Source organism: Hippocampus bargibanti, linkage group LG15 (assembly GCF_051943395.1).
Source record: "Hippocampus bargibanti isolate YZ-2025 linkage group LG15, ASM5194339v1, whole genome shotgun sequence".
NCBI lineage: Eukaryota > Metazoa > Chordata > Actinopteri > Syngnathiformes > Syngnathidae > Hippocampus > Hippocampus bargibanti.
Window position 1 is genome coordinate 3,900,591 of NC_142748.1, and position 27,788 is coordinate 3,928,378.

The 27,788-nt window shown below is 40.5% G+C and overlaps 1 protein-coding gene across 1 annotated transcript; it reads left to right on the forward strand.

The window, feature by feature from the left end:
* Positions 1-232: 232 nt before the first annotated feature.
* Positions 233-27,549, forward strand: pkd1b (polycystic kidney disease 1b). Its single transcript, XM_089016209.1, has 42 exons — positions 233-423; positions 507-625; positions 1,216-1,363; positions 1,432-1,697; positions 2,655-3,368; positions 3,455-3,586; positions 3,648-3,823; positions 4,073-4,209; positions 4,358-8,007; positions 8,110-8,244; positions 8,503-8,616; positions 8,771-9,053; positions 9,136-9,232; positions 9,330-9,458; positions 9,527-9,668; positions 10,433-10,570; positions 10,691-10,838; positions 11,354-12,022; positions 12,130-12,265; positions 13,056-13,311; positions 13,383-13,578; positions 13,640-13,807; positions 14,940-15,080; positions 15,158-15,368; positions 15,449-15,572; positions 15,704-15,847; positions 16,803-17,178; positions 17,831-17,945; positions 18,021-18,235; positions 18,483-18,685; positions 18,758-18,955; positions 19,784-19,932; positions 20,013-20,210; positions 20,273-20,441; positions 20,509-20,691; positions 21,496-21,600; positions 22,646-22,780; positions 22,870-23,072; positions 23,260-23,371; positions 24,545-24,992; positions 27,047-27,146; positions 27,483-27,549. The coding sequence occupies exons 1-42, from the start codon at positions 234-236 to the stop codon at positions 27,547-27,549; spliced, it is 11,739 nt and encodes a 3,912-aa protein (XP_088872335.1). The 5' UTR covers position 233.
* The last annotated feature ends 239 nt before the right edge of the window (positions 27,550-27,788 follow it).

Consider the following 27,788-nt stretch of genomic DNA (forward strand, 5'->3'; position numbering starts at 1 on the left):
AGTGAAGACTAAACATTTCTCCAAAAATATTTCTTTCCAATTAAATAATTAATATAAAATAAATAATTTCCAATTATTTTTTTTTCTCCATTGAGAAAAAGACAAATATTTGTTGAAGCATCTGGTGAATACGATGACAGCAACACGCAATACTAATGTCTTCTGCAATATATGTCGTCACACTTTCGCAAAACCTCTAGCATAGACATGCATTTTCTTTGTCCAGAAAAAACATGGCGTGGGTTTGGATTCGTGGAGTAAGTGAAGATACAACAGGCAAGGAGTCAACAAGTCCTCCAGGGTGCAATGGAGGCACAGAGAAACATAGCATGTGCACTCAAATGTCTTTGGGGATGCCTGGACAGTGGCGGACGACCACCTGTGCTAAACAATACCGCTTCTTCTGTCAAAATGACTTAACTGGTAAGATTTGAAACTCGAGTTTGACCTTATATAATTGGAACACTATTTTCTAATATGTCCATATTGCACCTAATATGCCCCAGAGTCATTACCAGAACCGGAGATTTATATTGTGGGAGTTGTTCTGATGACTGGCATCTACCATCGGATCCAGATCAACCCCTTAGCAACTGTCCCCGATGTTGAACAACTTGCAGTGGAGGTCAGTTAAATGTCCAGATGGAATCTCTACTAGAAGCATGATAGAGAATAGACAGAATAGAAGTTATCATATGTAAAAGTTTCAAGATTAGTTGGCCGTTGAACACAAGGCCCACAATGGAAGCACATAAAATCTGGGATCAATCTGAGGTGAATAGACACAGCCCGTGAACAGACACTGTCATGGAGGAGGTCTGGCCTTGTATTAATTTAGGACTTGGTAAACTCCTTCACAGGAAGCCAGGTTACAAATCTATCAGTTCATGGAAATTAAAATGTCTATGTTCTGTTGTTTTATAGTTGTTGGTGCTTGGGACATCCATGGGCGTGGTATTCAAATCATGTTTTACGAATGTATCACTTTAATTTGCATATACTCTCAATAAATAGCTTGGCATAGGGATGCAGAAGTTGGCCGTCGGTCATGAATGACTGCATCCCCTACCGGCAGTAGTGTTCGACCCTTTTTTCACAGTGTCCGGACAAACATCTCTAACAATGCAGTTCTACAAAACAGCGTTTGAACAATGGTGACAATACACTCAGGATGCTCAAATATTGTAAAACTGTTAAATTATTTATGATCCACAGATGCAGTTGTTCCCTGGTTTGTGGTTCAGTCATCCCGGTCATGTGACATCACTGGAACTGGTGATCCAGCCTAGTTCCACTTCCTCTTTGGCCCGCGTTCAAATCCTTCGACCCTACTGCAAACCTAACTACCACCTTGTACCTCCGGGTAAAATCCTAATTTATCTTGAATTATGCCAGTGTAACACATCCTAAGGGCTATTTGCTCCTTTTTAGGGTGTGGTTCTCTTCTGAATCCATTCAGTTGCTGCTCAACGGTTCCACTGTGCAACACAACAGGAAGCTGCGGCATGGGCCAGTACTGGTGTCATATTCTCGAAAGCTGCCTTGCCAACGATCGTCCCTGTTCGCCTTACACCTCTGAAGGAGTCAAACGTGGGTTCGCGTTACCACCCAGATATCCAGCGATCGCACCTTTTTACCACTTGGTAGCAGATGTACCGCTGAGAATAAGCCCCGTCTCGCAACTGCAGACGTTAAGTGTGAGTAGTACATGATTTAATGCACTGATTTAATTGTCATCCTGAAATATATTTTTGGACATGCTGTACATCATAGGTGTTAAAGTCAAGCGGCGGGGACCAAATATGGCCCGCCTCATCATTTTATTCGGCCCGCAAAGCAAATACAACTTTTGAAATACCGTAATCCTTGCTAAAGTGGGACCCATAATTGTCCCATGTAAAGTACATTAACATTCATTATTTTTGTCTTCAAATTTGAAAACTAGTTATTTATTACTGGTAATTTGTTGTGCGCTCTGTGTAATATGTGGAAGGAAGTCAGAACGGTCTCCGAGAGGAAATGATACTACAATGTGGCCTCTGGCAAAATTTGAGTTTGACACTCATACTGTACATGTTTCACCCGACAAAATTAGCCTATTCACTGCCAGAAATGCAAAATATGTCCACTGCAGTGCCAGGGTTTTTGTCATTGTCACTCAAATTCCAGGACCCACAGAAGATTGACTTTCAGGACTACATAGGCATTCATTACAGCATTACAAACCTTAGACTCTCTTCTTTCATCAGAAAGAGAGTTAATTCCTAAATTATATAGATCTTGACTTATATGAGCCTGAAATGAGGGCGGCTGGCCAAAATGCAATACAATGCAATACATACATATCGGTTTATATAGAGCTTTAGAAACAGCTGAAGCTGGTACAAAGCGCTGACATGGACAAAAGGTAAATGCTGCCCCCTAGTGGAAAGGAAAAACATTGCCAAAGGCCATGGTCAGTGCTTTATCAGCACCCAAGCATGAAAAACCAAACCCAAACAAATTTGAGAATGGCGCTCTACGTCATATTTTCAATTCCCAAATACATTTTTGAATGGCAGTGAATGAGTCAGCATAGCATACTTTGTGATTTTTTGTTGTTGCAATATTAGATTTAATCGAGACATGGTCTTACATACTGTATGTGATTGTAGGTTGTTCTTCAGGAAGGAGCCGTCAATGTGTACCCCGACGATATTGTTGCCGTTCAACACACTCGCGACCGTGGAGCCTTTCTGCGCTGCCTCACCAGCGAAGCCCTCCTTAATTCCCCGTGGCAACAGAGTTATCTCTCACACCAGGGGACAAAATGGAGTGGCTGGTGGCAGGGAAGCCTCACTTTCAGTCCTCAAGGCGAACATTGGGTGGATGGTGTGGTGTGTGATCTGAGATTGCTTTATGAAGACACTCTTAATGGAGCAAGAACTGAACAAGGTCGGATGTTGGAAATGACCACACACCTGAGTCGTCATGTGACATCTACATTTGGGTTGAGGATCATCCACCCTCCACTGGATGAAAAGAACCAAATCCACCTTGGACTCAACGTTCCAACACTCATTGTTGTAACAGTACGGTCAGGAGAGAAAGTCACATGTTCATGGTCAGCTCCGGTGCTTCGGACTGGAGTCCCCTTCAGCCGATCTTGCCCCGAAGATCTGTCCGTCTGCAAGTTGTATTCCGAGGATGCGTGGTTCTCATCCGTGACCCTGGTCTCACCTTCAGTGGGGGTCCAGACGTTGAACGTTAGTGTGGAAGATGCATTTAGTTCTCAAACTTTGACTGTGACTCTGTGTAGCTACGAGGCAGTGTCGGGACTTAGCGTGGAGCCTGATAGACACCAAAGGACGCTTGTTGACATTCCGCAGGTTAGACTCCGAAGCACATAGACCGCAATTCAAGAATTCTTGCAGACCGATCGATGCCCTTGCATTTTCTTACACTGTGCTTACAGTCATTTACCGCCCAAGTGGAGACTGGCTCACCTGTGACATTCTCGTGGGTGATTGACAACTTGGAGGCGTTTGCAGATGAGGGAGAATCTTATAGTGTGGTGTTCAAGAAACCAGCCGAATATAAACTCAAGGTAAGATACCTTTGATACGATTGCAATTGTGCTTTTTCAACATCATTTATTGTAATCACAGGTCACGGCATCGAACCCTGTGAGCTCCCAAAGCGTGCAGCTCCTGCTGAATGCGGATGAAATGAAGCCACTAGGTGAACCTGAGTTTATGTTCTTCTGGCGGGTTGTTGCCGCGGGTGCTGCGCACATCTATACCCTTAGGGTCAAAGTGGACATTGCCCTGCCAACGACCTTCAGGTAAAATATGCTTCTCATGTTTCCAAAGGCTGCACCTGCAATCTAAAGTGATCCGATGCAAGAATTGTAAGACAAAATAAGATTTTGCAGACAATGCTACTGTCAAAAAGGAAGAATACATTATTTTGAGTCATGCCAGTACAACAAAATAGAACCGTCATGCCCTAAACAGAAATGTACATATGTTTGATAGTCCTAGACTGAGTTCATATCACTTCATACACAAGTTGACGTCTATATGTTATGTAGATGGGATTTTGGCGACGGTAGCAGCGGCATTGGTCATACCGTACCTGCTCCATGCGATACAATGGAGGTGTTTGCCGAAAATGGAGAGACACAAGTCTTTGTGAAGCACTCTGTGAACTTTTCCTATACTGCACCAGGTAAACACTCCCGTTGATTAGTGCCATGTATTTATTTTTCTGCTGTTGTTCTATATGACAAAAATAACATTTTTCATCATTTCCCCTGTGACTTTGTCATTTCTATTGAATCAAGCTAATGGAAATGTATCTGTTTTCATCATTGTAGGAAATTATGACCTTCATGTGGGAGTTTCCACCCTGTATGAAAAAGTACACAAGTCTATCAAGATTAGCGTCCGTCCACTGTTAAGACGCCTTTTCCTTAACTCTTCCGCTCTGGTGGCCGTTGTCAATGAAATGTATACCTTGGAAACCTTCACTGATCCCATCCTGGACAATGTTGTCTATACTTGGAATTTTGGTGACAAATCCAGAGACGTCCAATGTTCTAACCCAAAAGTTGAACACATCTTCATATCAGCGGGAGACTACAATATCACATTGTGTGCTAACAACACAATTTCTACGCTTACCACCTGGCTTGTGGTGGACGTTTTGGAGAAAATAACTGGGCTGAGTGTACGTTGCAACGGACCCAATGAGTTGGGTTCCGTTACAGTTTGCAGAGCTTCCGTCGCAACTGGTACAAGGCTTATTTGGGACTTTGACTTTGGTGATGGATCCAATAGAAGAAACCGGACTGATGGCTCGGTTTCACAAATCTACAAATTTAAAGGCAACTACACAATCAGGGTCAATGTCTCGAATTCTGTGAGCCATGCTCATCAATCGATCAGTGTGGTTGTCTATCGGTTAGTTATTATAGGAGTGATGCCGACTGAATGTGTCATGACGGGTCAAAACACACAGTTTTTGGCCTTGCTGAATGGAAATGTATCCATGCTGGTTTTCCATTGGCTATTTGGTGAGGGAACTCCTGCGACTGTGGTGACAGGGCGATCGACAGTAACGCAAACGTTCTCCACCCCAGGATTTTTCCATGTTAGCTTAACTGTGCAAAGCTCTCTGAGTTCCGCATCCTACAATAGCACCGTCTGTGTTGAAACGGCAATAACTGAGATGTCACTGCAGTTGTCTCAAGATATAGTGGCCATTGGAGATGAAATTTGTTTCAGAGTGTTATTTTCTCCAGAGCAGTGTTCGAGTTGCCAATTTAAGTGGCTCAGTAGCTCTTCCAATCAAGCTACTGTGACAGAAGATAGTCAACAATGTTTTACTTTCAGAGATGAGGGCATTCATGAAGTATTTGTCACAGCGAGTAACAACGTAAGCAGCAAAACAGCCAGCGCTAGCATCACCGTTCAAAGACCTGTCAGCGATTTCTCTTTGGGGCGTGCAAGTGAGACTGTGATTGTCAATACTTCCACATCATTTTGGGTTGATAGCTATACTGGTAGCAATGTGTCTGTATTTTGGGATTTTGGAGATGGTTCCCCGACAGAGCAGAAACAAAACGTGTCTCACGTCTTTACAATGACGGGTGAATTTACAGCCACCGCCACCGCATTTAACGCAATAAGTCGAGAGTCTGTGAGCATCAAGGTGAACGTTTTGCGTGCTGTTTCCGACTTCAGTCTTCAAATCAAGCATCCATTCAGTGTAGTCGGAGAAGAAACTTTCATCACAGCAGTAAGCAGCGATGATTGGACTGCCACCTACTTTTGGACAGTGGATGGTTTGGTTCCAACTCAAGAGGGTTCTCCAGAGTTTGCATTTGTGTTTCCAGAAGCAGGACAATACCAAGTAAGAAGTATCGCACAAAACATGGTGAGCAGAAGGGAAGCTGTGATTTTAGTTGAAGTCTTTGAGAGAATAGAAGGTCTTCACGTGGATTGTCCTACATGGACCAATATGACATACTTACCGACCCAAGAGGATGTGGTGTTTTTCGCTTCCATCACCAAAGGTTCTAATGTTACATATACATGGCTCACTACCCAAAATAACAATGGGATTCCAGCTGATGGAGAACGTTTTCAGTTGGTCATTGAAACTCCTGGTCTGCTTACAATTCAATTGAATGCCTCAAACAAATTGGGCGAGAGCACTAGCGTTGCTTCTGTTGTAGCTGTGGAACGGGTAACGAATCCACGCATAACAGCACAAACAAATATTGTGGCAGTGGGGAAGAGTTTACATATTTCGGTATCAGTCCTTGCAGGTTCTGACCTGAAGTACTTTTGGTATGTGAATTCGGATCTTGCGCTCCTTGAGACTGATACCCCTTTTTTTCTTCACAAGTTTACAAAATCAGGGGATTATTTGGTTCAAGTTCTCGTTCAGAACATCATCAGTCAAAGTGGTGACGCTAAAATCTTTACAGTCCAAGAGGAAGTAGAAGAGGCGAGTTTTCTAATCAGTGGCAATATGTTTCCGTTTCATATAAGTACGAATGCTACTGTGCCGTTCCAAGGAGTTGTCCACCAAGGGAGTCATCTGCATTGGGACTGGAAACTTAGCGATGCCACAATCACTCTTTTTTCAGAAAGCAACTCTACATTTACCTACACCTTTCTCCATGAAGGCATCTATGTAGTGTCCTTGAATGTATCCAATGCAATTAACTGGCAGGAAGTTACCCACCGTGTCATCATCCAGGATCAAATTGAAGGCCTCAGCCTCAACATTACCAGGAATTTTTTTTGTACTCAGGAGGAGGTTACTTTCATACCAGCAATCCAGAGAGGAAGCAATGCAAGCTTTGTTTTGACTTTTGAAACCAAGGATTGGAAACATCGTCAGGATGTGGCGGATGGATTATTCACCACATCGAACCTTCCGGCGGGGACACATGTTGTTCAACTGACAGCTTGGAATCAGGTGAGCAGCGCACAGACGTCAACCCGAGTTCAGATCTTTGAGAATCCAAAACCCGTGCGACTATTAACCCCTGCCCAACATGCCATTGAGACTCTGAAAGAGATCAGTTTTGAAGTGGATGATCAAAATGAGTCTTCTGTCAACTACACCTGGATATTTCACCTGGAAGATACAGAACCATTGCAGTTCAAAGGAACCAAGGTCATCTTTACCCCATCTATCAATGGCTCGCTGTCGGTGTCCGTGCTAGCAAGCAACGGCGTCTGCTCCAAGATGCTGAACAAGACTCTGATAGTTGAATGGCCCGTGAAGAAAATCCACCTCCTTTGCCACTCAGAACCCATATTTGCTGGACATGTTGCACTATTTTCTGCTGAAGCTAACAGAGGGAGCAACCTGAGATATACATGGTCATTTGGGAACTCCATTCAAGACTGTCCCTCGCATCTCAGTTCAGTCAATCATACTTTTGGTAAGGCCGGCATTCATGTTGTTATGGTCAACGTCTCCAATGGTGTCAGCCATACGTCTACACAACTGCAGATAGAGGTTGTGGCATTGCAGTGCTCCAGCCCTCAGGCATCACTCATCCAGAACCAGCCAGTTATCTTCAGATCTCGAGTGAGTTTCTTTGAAGCCAGTGTGGCGATTAACTGCTCTGCTTACAAGACAACATATCTTTGGGAGATATTTAGAGAGTCCAATTGTACCAATGAGAAGTTTGACCTCACTGGGAACAGAGTCCCTCTCCATGGTACAACGTCACCTTTTCTCCATCTCCCAAAGTGCTCTCTCGATGTGGGACAGTATTGCCTTTTATTCACCGTTTCATTCCAAGGGACCCCTCTGCTAGTACGTCAAAAAACCAAAGTCACAGTGGTCAGTTCCCCATTGGTGGCTGTCATCAAAGGAGGTTCACACAGACTATGGCCAAGCACACTTGACCTCGTTCTGGATGGAAGTGGATCTCGAGACCCTGATGCGGACCAAGGAGGGGATGATGCATTACAGTATCACTGGACCTTCACCATAGAGGTCCGTTGCCTTTGGTTGAATCGTACGTCACATTATTCTCAGTTTGACCATTTTAAATATGGCTGCTTTTACTAATTTCACTACCTCGGTTTGAATTCACAGAATACCACAATTCCTATTGAGAGCAACAGTAGTATTGTGACTGTACCCAGAAAGCTGTTAAATCCTGACACCATTTATGCGTTCACCCTAATCATAAATAAGATGGGAAAGACGCCGGCATCCTTCACACAGACAGTGAGTTTTGACTCCCTTGGCTTTTTAAATTTTAATCCATGTAGCCCTTTGCTATGTCTGATCTTTACTAGCTGGACAGTACTGTTTAGCAAAAGTATGACGCAGCCACCAAAACAATGTATTTATTTATGCATTTATTTAGTTATTTTGTTGTGTATTTATGTGTGTATTTTTCTATTGATGTATTTAGTCTGTTAGTTACAAAGAGCAATATTATTAGTTAGCTAGTAAGTTTGATTGGTTGTTTATTTTTTTGAGGTAACTGTGTGTGAAGCACCACTCCTTCCTGTGTTTGTGGAGTGGGAACCCTGTCCGGGCCACACCTGCATCGTCTTGTATGGGCGTTGTGGAGAGTGTGATGACCATGCTCAGGTATGAGTTCCACTTCTTTGAGCAGATTAATTGGGTTGTCAAGTGAGAGGGTATGAAATGCGTGGAGAGGCTGATTCTTCCTGGTAATTTAATTGCTGGTAAATTATGTAATTAGGCATTGAAATTAACTAGTGCTTTGCGACTTTCATCACAGTATAGTTGGACCGCCGAGGATGAGACAGGAACCACATTTGACCTCAACAAGGCTGATTCCTCTGCAGGGAGACACTCTCCGAAATTGGTGTTGCCTTCGGATGCAATGGTGTCGAGTCACACATATACCTTCACTCTCAATGTGACTCTGCTCGGGAGTGGAAGGTGGGGCAGTTCTAGTCAGACGGTTGTCCCTCACAAGCCTCCTTATGGAGGTCTCTGTAAATTGAACCCAGAGTCCCATGTCCATCCCTTGGGTACTGTAGTCACCTTCAACTGCACGGGTATTCGCGCACTGCACAATGTCATTGCGTGATACATTACGTTTTCATTACATATGTACTTTTTTGTTCTGTTGTCCGGCAGGGTGGAGCGATGAAGAGAATATCTCCACCGGGCTCATCTATACTTTTCAGGTTGCGCCGTGTCATCCCATCAAGTGCCCTCTTCTCACGCTGTACAAGTAAGCCGGACCTCAGAACTAAAAACTGTCCAAATATATATTTATATATATATTTAGTCTGTCCAGTATGTGAAGATGTATAATTTGTTTTCCCAAGGGGTACTCGATCAACTTTTGGCAGCCTCGTCCCAGTGGGCGTTCCTGTGCCGGGAAGAAGCAAGTCACTTATCACAGTGATTTTGATCATCGAGGACAATCTTGGGTCAAGTGTCGTTGCTCTAAACAGGTAATCCACCACAATAATGAGTTCCATCCACATGTTCTCTGTATCGGCAAACTTCCCTTTCTTTTCAGAACTCTGAGTGTCCAGAGTCATCGAAATGTCACTGAGTGGCTTCAAACAAAAAGCCAGAAAGACACGTGGGCCTATGTCCAACATGGCAACCTTCATGAAATCATCCCATATTCCATTGCACTCACGAGCCAACTCAATCAGGTAATATCCGAGACCAGATTGATCGCAGCCATGGATGGACATAATATTCAGTTTATTCTAAAATCAAGACACTTAGTTAGATCTATTTAGTCATTTGGTTGTTAATCAGAAATGGCTCGGCAAAACAGAAAAAAAAACGTAAACATAAAAAAAGATGAAAAAATTACATTAAAAATAGGTTAAAAATTACATTTAAAATTACATTAAAAATACATTAAAAATTACATAGAAAATTAAACAAAAAAGAATAGCAATCACGTTGTCCATATACAGTAAAGTCTCGTTATATCGATATTCAAGGGAGTCCGAAAAAATATCGATATAACCGGGACTATCGATATATCCGACCCTGTTTGCATGTAATTTTCTCTGTGCGTGCATAGAAATAGTATCGATATAACCGGGACTATCGATATATCCGATATCGATATAACGAGACTTTACTGTATTAGTTATTGGATTGTGATTTCCTCTTGCCGACAAAAATAAATAAATAGATGGCTGGATTCAAATTAAAATAGCATTTTTCCCGCTAACTTAGTGTGTCGTCAGTCTCAACAAAAAGAAAAATAATTAATGTAAATGTTCCATTGCTTTTCTTTAATATATGCATGGCTAATTTCCCTTCACATCATGATGCTCATTTAGTCTTTGCTCTCCGAAAACATGACTTTAAAAAAAATAAATAAATACAATGCGCCAACTAAAAGCTTTACTTTCGCTTCCAATTTTACCCCATATTTTTTCACCCTTTGATCCAACAGATGGAGTCTGAACAAAGTCCCACAGAGCTCAACACAAAGAAGGAGATAAGAGAAAACGTTACCAAAGCTTTGCTCTCCCTCCCCATTTCCACCATGATGGATGTTGACCAAATCAGCTCCGCTTTAGTCCAGTCCACTGTACGAATGTACTTTTCACTCTCCGTCCTATCATTTATTCAAATCTAAAAATTGTCACAGTCGAGAATTATTCATCAGGTTCAGGACAATAGTTTGTAACTGTACTTTTTTATTCCAAAGGCTGTTCCTGCTGATTTAATGTGCGTGGATTGTCATGAAAAGGTTCTCGAAGCAACTGGGAAAATGATTCATGTCATGAGGGAACACAAAAGTCCTGCTGGTAGACTTTCAGCGTTTGACACGGCGGAGAATATCCTTCGCATTGTAGGTAAGGTTGCAAACGCCACATCTGTCGCGGCTTGGAATTGAAGCAGATTTATGTGGGACAGGAAATGTGAAACAATTTATTTTGTCAATGGATGCTACAGCTTCGTGTTTTCTTTCAAAACTTAGGCTGTAGCAGACGTGCATATTTCACCATGACGTCCCTGATCCACTGGTGAAAAGGGCGCTTTTATGCTCTCCTCTTTCATCTAGAACTCGTTCGTTCATGTCAAAAACGGTGCTGAAAGTGATTAGGATTGAATGTCTGTGTCTTTGTTTTGTCACATTATTTGTTATTTTGTTTTGTTGTTCTTTTGACTTCAAGATGGCACCGCAAGAGTGGATGACTTTCCAGCATCTCCTGTATTTTGTTTTTCTACTTCTTCATTTCCTTTCCTCTTACTTTCATCACACTTTAATCTAATCTCATCTAAACATTCACTCATTTTTCTATTCCTTCCGCATCATATGCATTAACTATGCAAATTCAAATCTTGACGTACATGTTTTTGTTTACAGGTAGCTCTCTGGCATCTGCATCATTATCAACCCGTGCCTCAAATCATCAACGCAACTACTCCAGAACTCTACGGGCCGAGTCGACCATCACCTTATCGGCAATTAGCCAGGCGGGGGCGTTAATGCGCTCACTGATGCATTCGCCCCATCTTGGCGAGATGCCCCTTTCATTCGTCACACCTCATATCAGTACAGCCGGTTTCTATGGCGACCCCTCCAACCTTCTCTGCACGAAGCAGTCAAAGCACACAATTCCTTCCCGGTGTCCATTCCAAATCCCAACCTCACTCGCCACTCACCTTAAGAAACAGCGCTCAGAACTGGCACAGGTGATTTTCGGTCTGGATGAGTCCAACGCTTTGTTGTCTGCGTCTGACCCTCCAATCACGACTGGTCTGGTTGCCATGGAGATCACTACCCCGCAGGGCGAGGCCATACCCATTCAGGATCTCGAGCCTACCCAGGCTATTCGAGTCACCCTGCAGAGCAAGTTCCCAGCGGGGATGAGTGACACACGTAGGGATGAGAAATTGGATGGACATGTGAATGGTACATGTGCAAATGTTCAGCTTCCAATTGAGCCATGTCAGAACTTTACAATAAGAACTGCAGGTGGCCTGGATGAAAAAATGGGATTATATCTCTCTTTCAACTTCAGCCTGTTACCAGGTAAATAACATATCTTTTTTTCAATTCCAACATGGCGTTTCCCATCATTTGCCATTTATGTCTGATACATCTGAATGTTCGCTATTAAATACATGATGCCTCTCTAGGAGTTACCTCAGAGACTGTGGGCCATGTTAAGGTAAACATGACAAACGGATCTCTGGATTCCTTCACCAAAGAGTGGATCGTCAATCTCTCAGCTCGCCACACGTTCACAGAGAAAACTATATTTCTTTCTCCACTGTGAGTATATCTCTGTGGGCTCTCAGTCATACAGGAGTGGTCTATCGATGAAAAGGTTTCTTCACCCGTCATCTTTACTTCTTTAAAGGTGTTGGATGTTTTGCTCCTCATCCAAAAAGCTTTGTCAGCGCACTAAAGTTGTGCTGGTAACTTTGGCCCTATATATAACCCTCATGGAGGAGAGGTGGCGGTGCCAGACCTCTGCTCTAAGGTTGGGGGAACAATAGACTACTCCCCGAAACAAATCTGATTACTTTCTTTGTACTGCCAGATTCCCTCTAATTGTCTATGCCTGGCTCTGATTGCCCCATTAGCTCTGGTGTCACATCATTAGCTAGACTGAGCCTCCGTGGTAACGACCTTAGAAGTCTGTTGTGAGCACAATCCAAATTAAATCTTGAACCACCATGGCAATTTAGTGAAGGGTTTTGCTGTTTTACAAAAATCGCTTGTTTTACTCCTTTTTCAAACATTCTATTTTATTTAGCTAAAATTTAGCCTCACTGTCATCAAATGAGTGGTTGCTTTCTTTTGGGTGCATATGTACATTGTAATGTACATTGCAATGTAAATTGAAGCCCACTAGCATTCTCCCTGCGATGTTGATAAATATGGCCAGTTACCAGCACAACTTTAGTTCGCTGATGAAGTTCTTCGGATGAGGAGCGAAATGCCCGACACCTTCAAAGAAGTACAGATGAAGGCTGACGAAACCTTTTCATCACTGTGAGTACAGTTTTATTCTCACGTCATGCATTATTGTGATTCATAACTATTTTTTACATTTCAGTTTAAATGGGACAACAACGACTTTGTCTCTCAGTCTGACTTCATTCGAGGTCCAGGGTGGTCCTGTTGCCGTGTCGTTATGTGTCTTCAGTTCTATTTGTCAATACTACAACCTCAAGGAGAGGACTTGGAGTAGTGAGGGTCTCAAATCACTAGAGGGAACTACCCTTCAAACGGTGCATTGTTTGACGCACCATCTCACCATGTTTGGAGCCAGTTTGTTTCTTCACCCTGGGGCGGTTGTGCTCCTGCCGCCTGTACGTGGCCTAATTCAGTTGTGACAAGTGTAAATATTCTCCCTTTGGAATGATGCTCCGTGTCTTTCCAGGCGACTGATCCCAGTCTTAATGTGATGGTGACAATTGTATGCGCTGTCCTGATGCTGACTCACCTGCTGGTGGGACTCATCGCCCATAAATTAGACCACTTGGATGGCCTGAGACTGAGACAAGTGCCCCTTTGCGGTCGTGCAGGACTGTATCACTATAGAGTGCTGGTCAAGACAGGTTGGAGGCAGGGAGCAGGTTAGTTTAAAAAAAGGCGGATGGAAATTTGGGACAGGAAATTAAATGTTGAACTTTTCAGGCACCACGGCACATGTTGGCATCAGTCTGTACGGCGTAAACAAGAGTGGCTCTCGTCATCTGCAAAGGGTTGGAGCTTTTCAACGTGGCAGCCTCGACCAGTTTCAGATCGAAACTGACGTCAGCTTGGGGGAAGTTTGGAAAATTCGCATCTGGCATGACAACACAGGTACATGCATGCATTCATTCATTCATGCATTCATTTGTGCGTTCAATTATTCATTTATTAAAATTAATGCAAGTAAACATTTCGGATTCAGGTAATTTTCTGAACTATCTCTGTTTTTATATTGCGGATTTGTATTTATTTATGAATGTATGTATTTATTCATTTATTTATTTGTTTATTTATATCTCTAGTTATTTTTAAAATAATGCAAGTAATCCTTTAGATTTCAGGGAAAAATCAGCATGTGGTAATTTGCCTCACGATCTGTTATTCCATTTATTTATTTTTGTATTTATATATTTATTCATTTATTTATTTGTTTATTTATATCTCTAGTTATTTATTTAAAAAAAAATAATGCAAGTAAACCTTTCAGATTCGATGGGAAAAAATCAGCATATGTGGTAATTTCCTTCACAATCTCTGTCTTTAAACTGCAAATGTGTATTTATTTTTGTATGTATGGATTTATTTATGTATTTATTCATTTATTTATTTATTATTTATATATGTAGTTATTTATTTAAAAACATAATGCAAGTAAACCTTTAGGATTTCGAGAAAAGATCATTATATGTGGTAATTTGCTTTATAATCTCTGTTTATTTATTCATGTATATATGTATTTATTTATGTATTTATTCATTTATTTATTCATATCTCTAATATTTTATTAAAAAAAAAGAATGCAAATAAACCATTCGGGTTCGGGGGAAAATCACCAAATGTGGTAATTTGGTTGTTTGCTGCACGCTTTCTGTTTTTAAACTGCATATTGTATTTATTTGTTTATTTATTTAATAATAATAATAATAATAATAATAATAATACATTTCATTTATTATTTATTTATTTATTTATTTTATTCACTTATTTATGTATGTTTTTTTAATTGTTTATTTATTTTTGCTGTTATTTGTGTATTTATGTATTCATGTATTTATTTTTATTTGTTTTTGTTGGTTTTTGTTTGTTTCTTTATTTATTTTACATTCCATGAAAAATATAGTCCCAATATAACATTATGAACATGTATGCATGATGCATGCTATGCGTCCCCCTGTAGCACTTGTAAAAGATTGCAGCCCCTTTCCTTTAAGTTGTACATCATTCCTCTTTGCTAACCATGTAGGGTTGGATCCATCCTGGTATGTTCAGCACGTGGTTGTCTGGGACCCAGTGACAGACCATATGTTTTTCTTCCTGTTGGATGATTGGCTCTCTGTGGAAAATCCAAAGAATGGTACAGTGGAGAAAGAAATTCTGGCCTCATGTAAGATGACTTGACTTTCAGCAAGCAATAGAATAGCCTCAAGATAACTCAGAATATATTTGACTCTTTCTTCCTAGGTCCGGAAGAGCTTTCCCAGTTTCGCCGAATTTTATTCTCCCAGTTCATTTTTGGTATGGCGGAACACCACTTGTGGCTGTCGCTATGGGAACGCCCCATCCATAGTGTTTTTACTCGAGCTCAGAGAATTACATGCGGTGCTCTTATGCTACATCTCTATCTGGCGTCGGGCGCTTTGTGGTACGGGGCCGTGGGCTCCCGAGGAAGCAAGTAAGAACTGAACGACCAACAAGGCAATGAAATACAATCGCAACATGACAATAATTCACATTTAATGTCTATTTTTCAAGTGGACCAGTGTCAGCCCGACTGCTTTTCAGTATGGAAACTGTTGCCGTGGGGATTGTTGTTGCAGTGCTGACTTTTCCTCTGCAGTATTTGATGTGCTTTTTGTTTCGAAAAGCCCACAGTCAGGTAACTTAACATTGTTGAACTCAGTTAATTATTGGACTAAACTAGAACTAAAATAGTACATAAATTTAATTTTTTTTTTTTTTTCACTTCACCTGCATTCATTTAGCATTGAATGTTTGTTTGTAATGCAGGTTGCCGTGGAAATGTCAGTTCCTTCTTCACCGGTTTGTTATTCTGTGGAAATGGATGTCTACCTCGGCCAAACAGAACTTTCAGGCTCATCTTTCTTATCACTGTCTGGACCATCCAGTCGACTCCAAGATAGTCCTTCATCTGTGAGTGTACACAAACATACTTTTCATGCTCATCATCAGCACTCATTCACTGCCAGATGATGTGCAAAAATGCGTTCACTCCGGTGCCAAGGTTTTTGTCATTGTCACTCAAATTCCAGGACCCACATAATATTGAGTTTTAGGACTACAGAAACATTCAATACAGCGTAAGAAACTTTAGACTCTCTTCATTCACCAGGAAAAAAATAGTTTATCCGTAAGTTATATAGGTCTGGAGTTATATGAGTTTGAAATGGGGGCGGCTGTACAAAATACAATACAAGACATTGATTTATATAGCGCTTCAACAACAGCTGAAGCAAATTCTGCAAAGGCGCTCTACATCATGCTTTTCAATTCCCGAATAAATTCGGGAATGGAAGTGAATAAGTTAATTTTAGTTAAAAAAAGGTCAAGGGAAATAAGAAGATGAAATACAATTAATAATAATAATAATAATAATAATAATAATAATAATAATAATACATTACATTTTAAGCGCCTTTCAAAGATCTCAAAAGATAACCTATTTTGTTGTGTCAAAAAAGTGAAACAGTAAATCTAAAAACATAATAAATTTGATGTTATTTTTCTGTGATTAACACAGTTAATTCCTAAATTATATGGGGTCTGGAGTTATATGATCTTGAAATGAGGGTGGCTGTCAAAAATACAATGGAATACATACATACATATTGGTTTTTATAGTACTTTAACAACAGCTGAGGCTAGAACAAAGCACTACCATGGAAACAAGGGAAATGCTGCCTCCTTGTGAAAAGGAAAAAAAACATTGCCAGAGGCAATGGCCAGTGCTTCATCGGGACCCAAACAAGAAAAAACCCAAACAAATTTGGGAATGGCGCTCAATGTTGTTTTTTCAATTCCCGAATACATTCATGAATGGCAGTGAATGAGTTAATGATCACCTTTTTTATTAATATTTTTTTGCTAGTTATTGGAGAGCAAAGCTTTTGACTCCAGTATCTTGGACTTCTGGGCCGCTTCTGGTTTGATGCCCCAGACCGATGGCATATGCCAGGAAGACACCATGACTTCCTGGGCATCATGCAATAGCTTGCTTAAAGAGTCTGAAGACCTCGACCTCTGCGACGCATCACTTGCTTTATGCACAACACGCCAATTGAGGAGGAAAAAAGCTCGCATGCAGCTTCATTTGACACCACCCGGTTGCTCTGACCCACCCGCTGCACTTCTCCATCCCCTTCGAAAAGACACTTTAGACGATCATTCCTCTGCACAGGACCGAGATACTGCCAGGCCACTGCAGGCTCACAACCACTATATGAAAAACTTTTTGACTTTGTCTGGTAAGAAAATATTTGTCCTAGTTTGTTACAAAAGTCATAATTTCGCCACTGTGAGATGAATAAAGGTTAATCTAATCTCATCTAATCTGATATAATCTTTAACTCATTCACTGCCATTCACAAATCTATTCGATAATTGAAAATTACATCAAACTCCATTCCCAAATTATTTCGCGTTGTTTTTTATGGTTTGTGTGCCGATAAAGCGCTGGTCATGGCGTTGGGCAATATTTTTTTCTTTTCCACAAGGGGGAATCATTTGCCTTTTTTTCCATGTTAGCGCTTTGTTCCAACTTCAGCTGTTTTTAAATCCCTATATAAACCAATATGCATGTATCGCATTGTATGTTTGACAGCCGCCCTCATTTCAAGCTCATATAACTCCAGACCTATATCATTTAGGAATTAACTCTTGTTTGAACGAAGATAATCTAAGGTTTTTCACACTGCATTTCACACTGCATTGAATATACACAGTCCTAAAACTCAATATTCTGTGGGTCCTGGAATTCAAGTGAAAATGACAACAACCCTGGCACTGGAGTGGACACATTTTCATTCATGTCTGACAGTGACTGAATTACTTACTGTAAATCAATTTAACTAAGGACAGATGGCTTTAATGATATTTTCCTGTGTGTTTGGCTTTCAGAGGAGAATCTTCTGATGTCTATCGAAGAAGCAACACAGGACACTTTCCATTTCACCAAGAATAACTCTGACAGCGGTCGGGACTCGCCAATGACCACCTCACCATTCTCAAACACGTAAGACCTATACTGGACTTCTCATTGAAGACAGATGAGTTTCATCTGATTATATGTTCTTCTTATTTTTCGCAGCCAAAGCACCTCATATAGCAGTTGGTCAGATCACACTGACGATAAATACCACCATGAGTCAGAGTACTTGACCTTCGACCCACGTTCTGGCTCTCCCCAAGACGAGGCAAAACTCAATCGACGTCCATCTGTACTTTCTTTGGACTCTGTGGCCAGCACCTTCCTGCCAAGTCCTTCCCCAGACTTGACTAGATGCTCTTCCACCACTCGCATCGGTACAGAAAATTGGGTGGGGGGGGGGATGCAGCGTAAAGTCTGAGAAATCATCTCTATAATATACACAGATTTGTAATTAACTCATTCACTGCCAGACGATGTGCAAAAATATGTCCACTCCAGTGCCAGGGTTTTTGTCATTTTCTCTCAATTTGCAGGACCCACAGAATATTGAGTTTTAGGACAACCTAAACATTCGATTCAGCGTAAATAAACTTAGACTCTCTTATTTCAAATCCGCTTTAGGCATCGTTCGAGGTCGTCCCAGTTGGCTGCTTCCTCCATGGGTGTTATACGTGATCTACCCCCTAGTGGCCCTGCTGATCGCAGCATGCCTGGTTCTTGTCGAAATCTACGGCAGCGTCTTCTCCAGAACGGTTGTCCTCATGTGGCTCGTATCTGCGCTGTCTGCCTTCCTCACGTCTGCTCTCCTGCTGGAACCTCTCAAGGTTCATTTTCATCACCGACGGCCTGGTCGTCATTCATCATCGGCGCATGAACAAAAATTCTATCTCTGTTAGGTGTGCATTCAGGCCTTGATCTACACCGCCATTTGGCGACCTGTGGATCCGGAGGTGGAGGACCAACTCGCTCAGGTGACCGCAGTGGCCAGATCATTATTAGAACAAAGCGGGAAGGTTCGTCCACCTTGCGGGTATGGACTGCTGCAGGCGAAAGAGGAGGCTCGGAAAGTCCGTGCCTTGAAGTCACTCATGCGGGTGAGAAAAAAAAATATATATACAGGTAATATCCGAGTTACGACCGGGTTCCGTTCCGACAAAACGGTCGTAAGTCAAACGGAAATCCATTCAAGACGTGACGTTTCCACGACAGGATAGTATACGATGCCAATCTGTTGTTTTTAAGCAACGTTTTCTATTGAATAGTATTATATACCAAATTGTTTAAAATTCATTTATAAATGGAATGAAATTTAGTGTAATTTTTATCATTTTATATTTCATATGATCAATTTTTATTACTGTATAACTGTACCTGAAATGTATAAATAACTGTTGACTGTACAGTTCATTCATACATTTTATACTTACATTTTAGTCTCATTTTTATCATTTTATATTTCATATTATCGATTTTTATTACTCTATAACTGTACCTGTAATGTATCCAAAACTATTTACTGTGCAGTTCATTTATAAATCTTATACTTACCCTGCTATCCCTGCTAACAGCCAGAAGAGGTCGCTCGATACACACACATCGGAGGCCGAAAAAAACAGTGTACAGTACGAGAAGAGACAGAGACGGTATCTGCTACTGTATTGAGTGTAGTCACGCAGTAGATTGCTGTGTGAGTGAGTGACATGCTGGCTGGCCAAAATTATAGTATGTGTTGCCGGCTACTTGCCCGTTGAGGTGCCAGGCGAAGAATTAAAAAATAAAAATAAAGGGTCTGGTGGTTGTGGTCATAAGTCCAGGTGGTCGTAACTCGCACCGGTTGTAACTCAGATGTGACCTGTATATATATACGTATATATCAAGCTTTCAGTCTTTTTTTTAATTGTTATTTTTCATCTGTTTTGAAGCACTGTGTGTTCCAGCTGCTATTTTTGTTACTGGTGCTCATGGTGAACTACCAGGACAGTGTGGAAAGAAGACTAGGAAGGCAATTGCACTCGGCTGTCGCCCGCCAGCTTCATACCTCCGGCACCCCAAATCTTACATCTATAAAAAAGTCTGCATGCCGCCATTACAGAATCAAACCCACAAAGCAAATTGTGACAACCTATGTGGTTTGTGTCACTTCATTTTCAGCTGTTTAGAAGCCTGGCAGTGGTTGAACAGCACTTTTCTGACACACCTGCACCAAAACCCACTGCTCCACCTTGTGGGGTCACCACGTCTCTTTTATGTGCACACATTTGGCCGAAAAGAGGTCACGCTTGGAAATAGCAGCATGGTGACACATCGAGTCCTGGCTGAGCTATTTATGGGAGACGTTTGCATGAAGCAGTGAGTATATTGTCGAAAAGGGTTAGCATGAGATGCTAAATGTGTTTTTTTTTTTACCTTAGGCTCAAAAGCCTGTCTTTGGAATTTACACAGTACCACAGAGAGTCGAAGTTATGTCTGTGTGCATCCATTCAACTCCATTGGACCCAAAAAGTCACTTCCTCCCTCTCCATCTACCCGCTCCTCATCCCATCATCTCACGAAGGCTTAGATCTCCATCTAGTCCTGGCGGTAAAAACCAAACCGGCGTTCAGTTTAAAAAACTAATTTCTGATAATGTGGCGGCTTCATTCGACAGGTTTTCCTTCTCGCTTCTGCTTTCCTCATATCGATTGAGGAATCGCGGTCGATGGCGAAGGAGGGTGCTCGGTATCTGTCTCAAGGCAAACATTGGCTACAGATTGCGTTGGCTGCATTGTCTTTGGCGACGAGTGTGTTCCACCTCTGTTTTCGCTCTCAGGTTGCTTCCTGTGTCTCTCAGGTAAATGTACGACGGAACAAAATCCGCCTGCAAGCTTCATAAAACATTTTTTTTTCCTCGTTTTTGGGTTAGCCTTTGTTAGTCTCGCAGTGGAGAAATTTTCATTTCACAGCAGCAAAGTGATTGAAGGAATAGGAAAGGAAAGGAAGAAGTAGAAGAACAAAATACAGGAGCTGCTGTAAAGACAGCCACTCTCACGGCACCATCTTGGAGTCAAAAGAACAAAAACAAAATAATATGACGACACAAAGGCACACTCATTCAATCTTAAGCATTTTATACACCCTCTTTGTTATATGAAGCAGTTCTAGATGAAAAATGAGAGGATCAAAGCGTCCTTTTCATCTGTGGATCAGTGACGTCATGGTGAAATGTGCACGTCTGCTACAAGCTAAACGTTGAAAGCAAACACGACGCTATAGCATCCATTAAGGAAAATAGATTGTCTCACATCTCCTGTTCCACGTAAAGCCGCTTCAATTCCAAGCCGCGACAGTTCCATAGTAGCGTCAGCTCTGCGCTGACGCTCCTTTCTTCTCATCGTGGGCTATTCAAGCCATTGTTAAAGCACTATATAAATTTACATGTATGTATTGTACTGTGTTGTATTTTGTACAGCTGTCCCCATTTTAAGCTCAGAGAACTCCAGACCTAGGAATTAACTATTTTCTCCCTTTGTTCCATTTAAAATCGCTTCAATTCCAAGCCGCGACAGTTCCACATTCGCATCGGTGCTTTCCTTTCATTGATGAGTGTCGTGGCCAAAAATGCTGACAAACAATCCGATCTTTTCTAATGTTGTAGCTGCAAACACAGCCTGACAGCTACGTCAATTTCCACGGCGCTGCTCGACTCGCTCAACAGTCTTCTCAATGTGCGGCAGTCTTACTCACTTTCTTGGTCCTAAAGGTAAGTCAGGGTTTGCATTTCTTCGTTAACACCCACATAACTATATCAGCATGTTTTTTTTTGTTGTGTCGATAATTTGTAAAATCACTTGAAATGACTTCGACAGAGGTTATTTCACAAAGATTCCACCATATAGCATATAGCTATATTTTACGTTTTAAGACTCGTACTGAATATTCAGGAAGTCTTGTTTTTGAGTTGGTGACAATTCCTGACGTGACGTCACGTCAGGAACGCCCCTGACCGAGAAAGCGACACACAATGCGTTTTGGGTACTTTGTTTGGTCTGAACACTTCGTGTTGATGGTGTAATTAGAAGGAAAACACATAAATAACGCGACGGTGAATCGTTGTGTGTTGCACCAAGACTACGATTTGATTCTAGTTGACACAAATTCCCAGCAGACAAATCAGACCATTTCCAACGGAGCTTTAGCGCATTCTTTAGCATTTTCTGGGACGCTACATTTCATTCAGATGCCAAAATGACACGGCATTACTTCTGTAATTGATTGCAAACATTTATGCTTTCCTCTTCAGAACGGCAGTAAAGTCTCGTTATATCGATATCAGTTATATTGATAGTACTGCTTATTACGATACTATTTCTATGAACGCAAGGACAAAATTTACATGCCGCAGGATCGGATATATCGATAGTCCGGTTACATCGATATTTTTTCCGACTCCCGAGAATATCGATATAACAAGACTTTACTGTATTTGAATCATATTCATTACTGGATGAGTAGCAAGAAAGCATCTTCTCCGAGTCTGAAGCCATTGTTTTGATTCTCCAGCAAGGCAAGACGTCCTGGCGTGACGCCACGAACAAGGGGGCGGGACCTTCTGGAACTGAAACTTTCTCAGATCATTTTGTAGTAGTTTTGGGAGACTTTAAGTCATTTTTATTGTTTTTGTCATATGACTAAAATATCAGCATGCGTGTTTTGGGTATTTTAAATGCTATAAAAGGTTTTTCTGATGTCAGGTAGGAAACAAAAAAAAATGGTGACGGTTGTCCTTTAATGATTCTATTTTCCAGCTGTTGGGAACATTAAGATTTGTGAGGAGGTGGGTTGTAATCATCCGAGTCCTTAATAGAGCTTGGAAGGAGTTATGGACCTTAAGTTTCCTCTTAATGCTCCTTATCTTATTCAGCACTCACCTCGGGAAAATGGTAAACAAAAATTTAATATTTTATTATTATTACTAAAACCAAATCAAATATCAACAAAAGTGGATTTGACATCTTTGCTTTGGTTTCAGCTCTTCTCGCAGTCCGTAGAAGGTTTTTCGTCCATGCATCAGGTTTTTGTGTCGTTGATGTCCATCATGCGTGGCCGCCTTGGACTCCAAAGACTATGCAGGGTCCATCCTGTTCTCGGCCCCCTGTATGGCTTACTCCTGACGGGTGCAGGTGTCTGGCTTTTGGCTAAACTCTTTGGCGCTGTTCTCATTTGGGCGTACAGGTACTGTCCATCTTTGCTTACTGAGAAATAGCAAATGCTTCTCCCAGTTGACCAAACAACTGAAACAATAGATCATATGACAGAGTGCCATGGCTCTAGTTTCAATATAGATGTCTGATTAGGAACCACCTTTCCATAATTTGCAATTTCGACTATTTAAATTTATACATGTTTTGTGTTGTTCGAGGGCTGAGAAAGCAGACATTTATCGTCCCGCGACAGAACCACAAGACTATGAGATGGTGGAGTTCTTCATCAAGAGGCTCAAAATGTGGATTGGACTCAGAAAGGCAAAAGAAGTAAGTAGAGTTTTATCAGGGCGTATGGTGCGTTACCTCTACGTAATTGTTAAGCATGGATTATTTTTATTTATTTATTCATTTATTTAGTTATTTAGTTTTTTTTGAATTTATTATTTTTGTTTTATTTGCCTTTTTTTAAAATTTATTTAGTTGTTTTTATTTGTTTGTTTGTTTGTTTTGTTCTTTATGTGTTTTGCCATTTATGTATAGATGTGTTTATTTATTTATTTACATATGTATTGCCTTTTTTACTAATTTATTTATTTACTCATTGATTTGTTTACTCATTTATTTAGACATTTATTTTTGAGTTATTTATTTATTTACCCATTTGTTTATGGATTTTTATGCATGTATTTACAGTAAAGTCTCGTTATATCGATATCGGATATATCGATAGTCCCGGTTATATCGATACTATTTCTATGCACGCACGGAGAAAATTACATGTAAACAGGGTCGGATATATCGATAGTCCCGGTTATATCGATATTTTTTCGGACTCCCTTGAATATCGATATAACGAGACTTCACTGTATTTAGTTTTTTATTTATTTGTATCTTTTTTATGTATTTATTTAGTTGTTTTTATTTATTTGTTTGTTTAGTTCTTTATTTGTTTTGCCATTTATGTATGGATATATGTGTTTATTTATTTATATATTTACTTATTTATTGCCTTATTTACCAATTTATTTATTTACTCATTGATTTGTTTACTCATTTATTTACTCATTTATTTGTCTAGTAATTTTTTTATTTACTCATTTGTTTATGAATTTTTATGCACGTATTTATTTAGTCGTTTGTTTATTCATGTATTTATTGATTTGTTTGTTTGGCCAATGTATGAATGTATGCATGTCTGTATTTATGTATTTGTTTGTCTGGCCATGTATGTATGGGTGCATGTTTTATTTATGTCTTTCTATATTTACCTATTTATTAACTTATTTATTTAGTCATTTATTTGTTCAGTAATTTATTTATGTGCATATTTATTTACTCATTTATTTATAAAGTATGCATTTTTTACGTATTTATTTGTGTATGTTTATGTTTATTTATTTATGTATTTATTTATTTATTTTTACCCCATGTAGAACTTATCTCTGAATGAAAGTAGTGAATTCATGTCACTCATGCTGGCCTGTTTCTATTCTGTTGTAGTTCAGGCATAGGGTGAAATTTGAAGGCATGGACGTTCCACCTTCCAGAGCCTCTCAGGACTCCCGTATTTCCACTCTCTCTTTGTCCCTTCCATCATCTCACTCCTCCTCCTCCTCAACTTCGTTTTCATCTCCACGTCCGTTGTCGTCATCCCTTTCTGTACTGTCTGAGGACTCCACACTTTCTGCACAAGGATTTGACGTCCAGCCTTTCCTGGACCAACTGCTTCCATGTGTAAATGTCTTGCTTTCTAAATTTGATCAAATTACTCAAATAACTGAGGATTTGAACCACCTGGAGCTTGAACTTGAAGACATTCTGTCCAGGAGAAGAAAAAAGAAGAATTCTAACAAGAAAAAAGTTGAAGAGAGATTCCAAAAATCATCAAACCCAAAAGATCAGGAAGGTGACGGGAGGCCGAAAGGTGAAGTAAGACGCAGGAGGACAGGTCTGCTTTATACGAATCCACAAAAATCAATTTCGGACATGTTTCCTTTCACTCCTTCCACGATCCAGCCCCCAATTGCGCCGGCTTATCTCTTCCAACGTACACGAAGCTCTCACTCTGAATCTGAATCAGGGCATCTACCGTATTACGTGTCTCGTGACACAGCCGAAGAAGCAAAGCCGACCATTGTCAGCTCCAATTTGCATGCTGTTAATTCTCCTGGTTTGTCAGGTTTTCCCAAGAGGAGAGCGTGGCATTCTGGGAGTTCACACTCTGCCGATGCAGCTCAAAGGTTGTGGCTAAAACAAGGTGGAGTTGCTCCATGTGGAAGTAGCGCACTCCCTTTTGTCAGACCAAATAGCGAAAAGGGAATAAGGAGACGGGTCAGTGACGGGGTGCCAAAAAAGAGGAAGGCTTGGATCTCTGAGGCACCTTCCTAAACATTTCCATTTAAAGGACAACTGACGTCACTTTTTTGTTTCTTAACTGACATCAGAAAAACGTTTTATAGCATTTAAAATACCCAAAACACGCAGTATTATATTTTTATTCAAATGCAAAACACCAATAAAAATGACTTAAAGTGTCCAAAATCTGCAAAAAATTGAGCTGCAAATTGGGCATTTTCAGAAAGCCCCGCCCCCAGTTCGTGACGTCACAAAATACGTCTTGCATTGCTGGAGAATCCAAACAATGACTTCAGATTCTGAGAATATGTTTTATTGTTACACATCCAGTTATGAATATGATTCAAATAGTTCTGAAGAGGAAAGCATACATGTTTGCAATCGATTAAAGACTTTATTCCATGTCATTTTGAGGCATCTGGACTGCAATGTAGTGTCCCAGAAAAGAGGCACAAAATGGCGACCTCCGGTGGCCACCTCCGTTTCCACAGGCTGATAAATTCCTTCCATGGAGCTTGGACGCCCTCTTCTGGCGGCTTTTGTGTGCAACACAAGGTTTTCAGACCAAACAAGTACAGCAAAATACATTGACGTGATGGAAGGACTGCTACAATGTGTCTTTTTCGGTCAGGGGCGTTCCTTCAGTAACGTCACGTAGGGACTCGTCACCAACCCAAAAACAAGACTTCCTGAATATTTAGTGCGAGTCTTAAAATGTAAAATATAGCTATATGCGGTGGAATCTTTGTAAAATACGCTCAGTAGAAGTCATTTGAAGCCATTTTACAAATTATGGACACACCTTGTCCGGAGACGTCGGTTGTCCTTTAATTGTTTGATAAATTTGACATGATTTATATACATTCCCTCTTAAAATTTGAGGGAGGGTTTTTTTGTCTTTAAATCCTAAATTTTATACAGGTATTTCTGAAATACAGTGCATGAATTTTTTTTCTGCATATTTTCTCACTAGAAACTTGTCTGATATCATGTTCTAACACCCAATATAGTTTTCCTTCTTAAAATCTTTAAAATAAAACCATTTTGTTGGGAAGCTTTCAACAGTTTACTTCATTGCATCTGTGTATTTTTTAACTCAAATTATGTTAATTTTTAATAGATATAGAGTGCACTTGCAACATTAAGATGTGTTTTTAATCTGCATTCAGTCTAAGTTGCTCAAAAAAAATGAGATATATTGTGACATTTTCAACTTGATATCATGTGATGCCTTACAACAAAAAAATATCAAAAATCTAAAAAAATCAATGGAATCTTGGAACATGCCACATTGTTTTTTTTTCACATACAGTAAAGTCTCGTTATATCGACATTCAATGGAGTCCGAAAAAATATTGATATAACCGGGACTATCGATATATCCGACCCTGTTTGCATGTAATTTTCTCCGTGCGTGCATCGAAATAGTATCGATATAACCGGGACTATCGATACATCCGATATCGATATAACGAGACTTTACTGTATTGACATTTCAAAAACAGTGTGACACCAAAAATTAGTCACTGTAACATTTAAAAATGCTATTTATAATAGTTTGAATGAAAAAAAGTTGAATAGCATATATTATTATTATTATTATTATTGTTATTGTGAAACGTGATCCTTCGTCTTTCTCGCGTACAGAATTTCCTGTCGTCTGTACTGACCGGTCTTTGGCTCCACCGCGTGTCTGTTTACGGCATTACAGCAACACCTCCCCCGCCTGCCTGTTAAGCAATTTGAGGCAAGATTCAGTTTCAACACTCAAACTACTTTGCTACATTTTTGTGGATTCGGATGCTCGAATCAATGACTCGGATTCATTCTTCAGCACTTGCTTGTACCCTCTTTGTGACATAAAGCACTTTTAGATGAAAGAGGAGAGGATCAAATCGTCCTTTTCAGCAGTGGATCAGGGATGTCATGGTGGAATATGCACATCTACTACAAGCTAAACGTTGTTTTCTCACACTTTCAAAGAACATGCACAGCGGTTTAATAGAACACCCTTTATTGATCCGTTGTTGTGAGTGTCATGGTTATTTGTATTTGTGTGTCACGCAATATGCCTTGTAAGCAGTTCAAGGTGCGCCTTACCGACTGCCCAAAAGCAGCTGGGATGGATCGATGTTGTCCCTTCGGTGTGAGAGTTCTGCCTCTAACATCAACATTGCATAAACATTTTTATGTTACGGCAACCGGTTGGATTAGCGTTTAGTGTTATTGTTACAAAATGAAAAATACATATAACGCTTATTGGCGGGGTGAAATTGCATAAAAGACTTTGGAATTTTGGAGAGGGGCTCGGGGGGAGTACCTCATTTGCCTCCCACTCAATGTCTATCACAAGACAGATTGTATTAGCAAGCTAATGAGGCCTTGCATT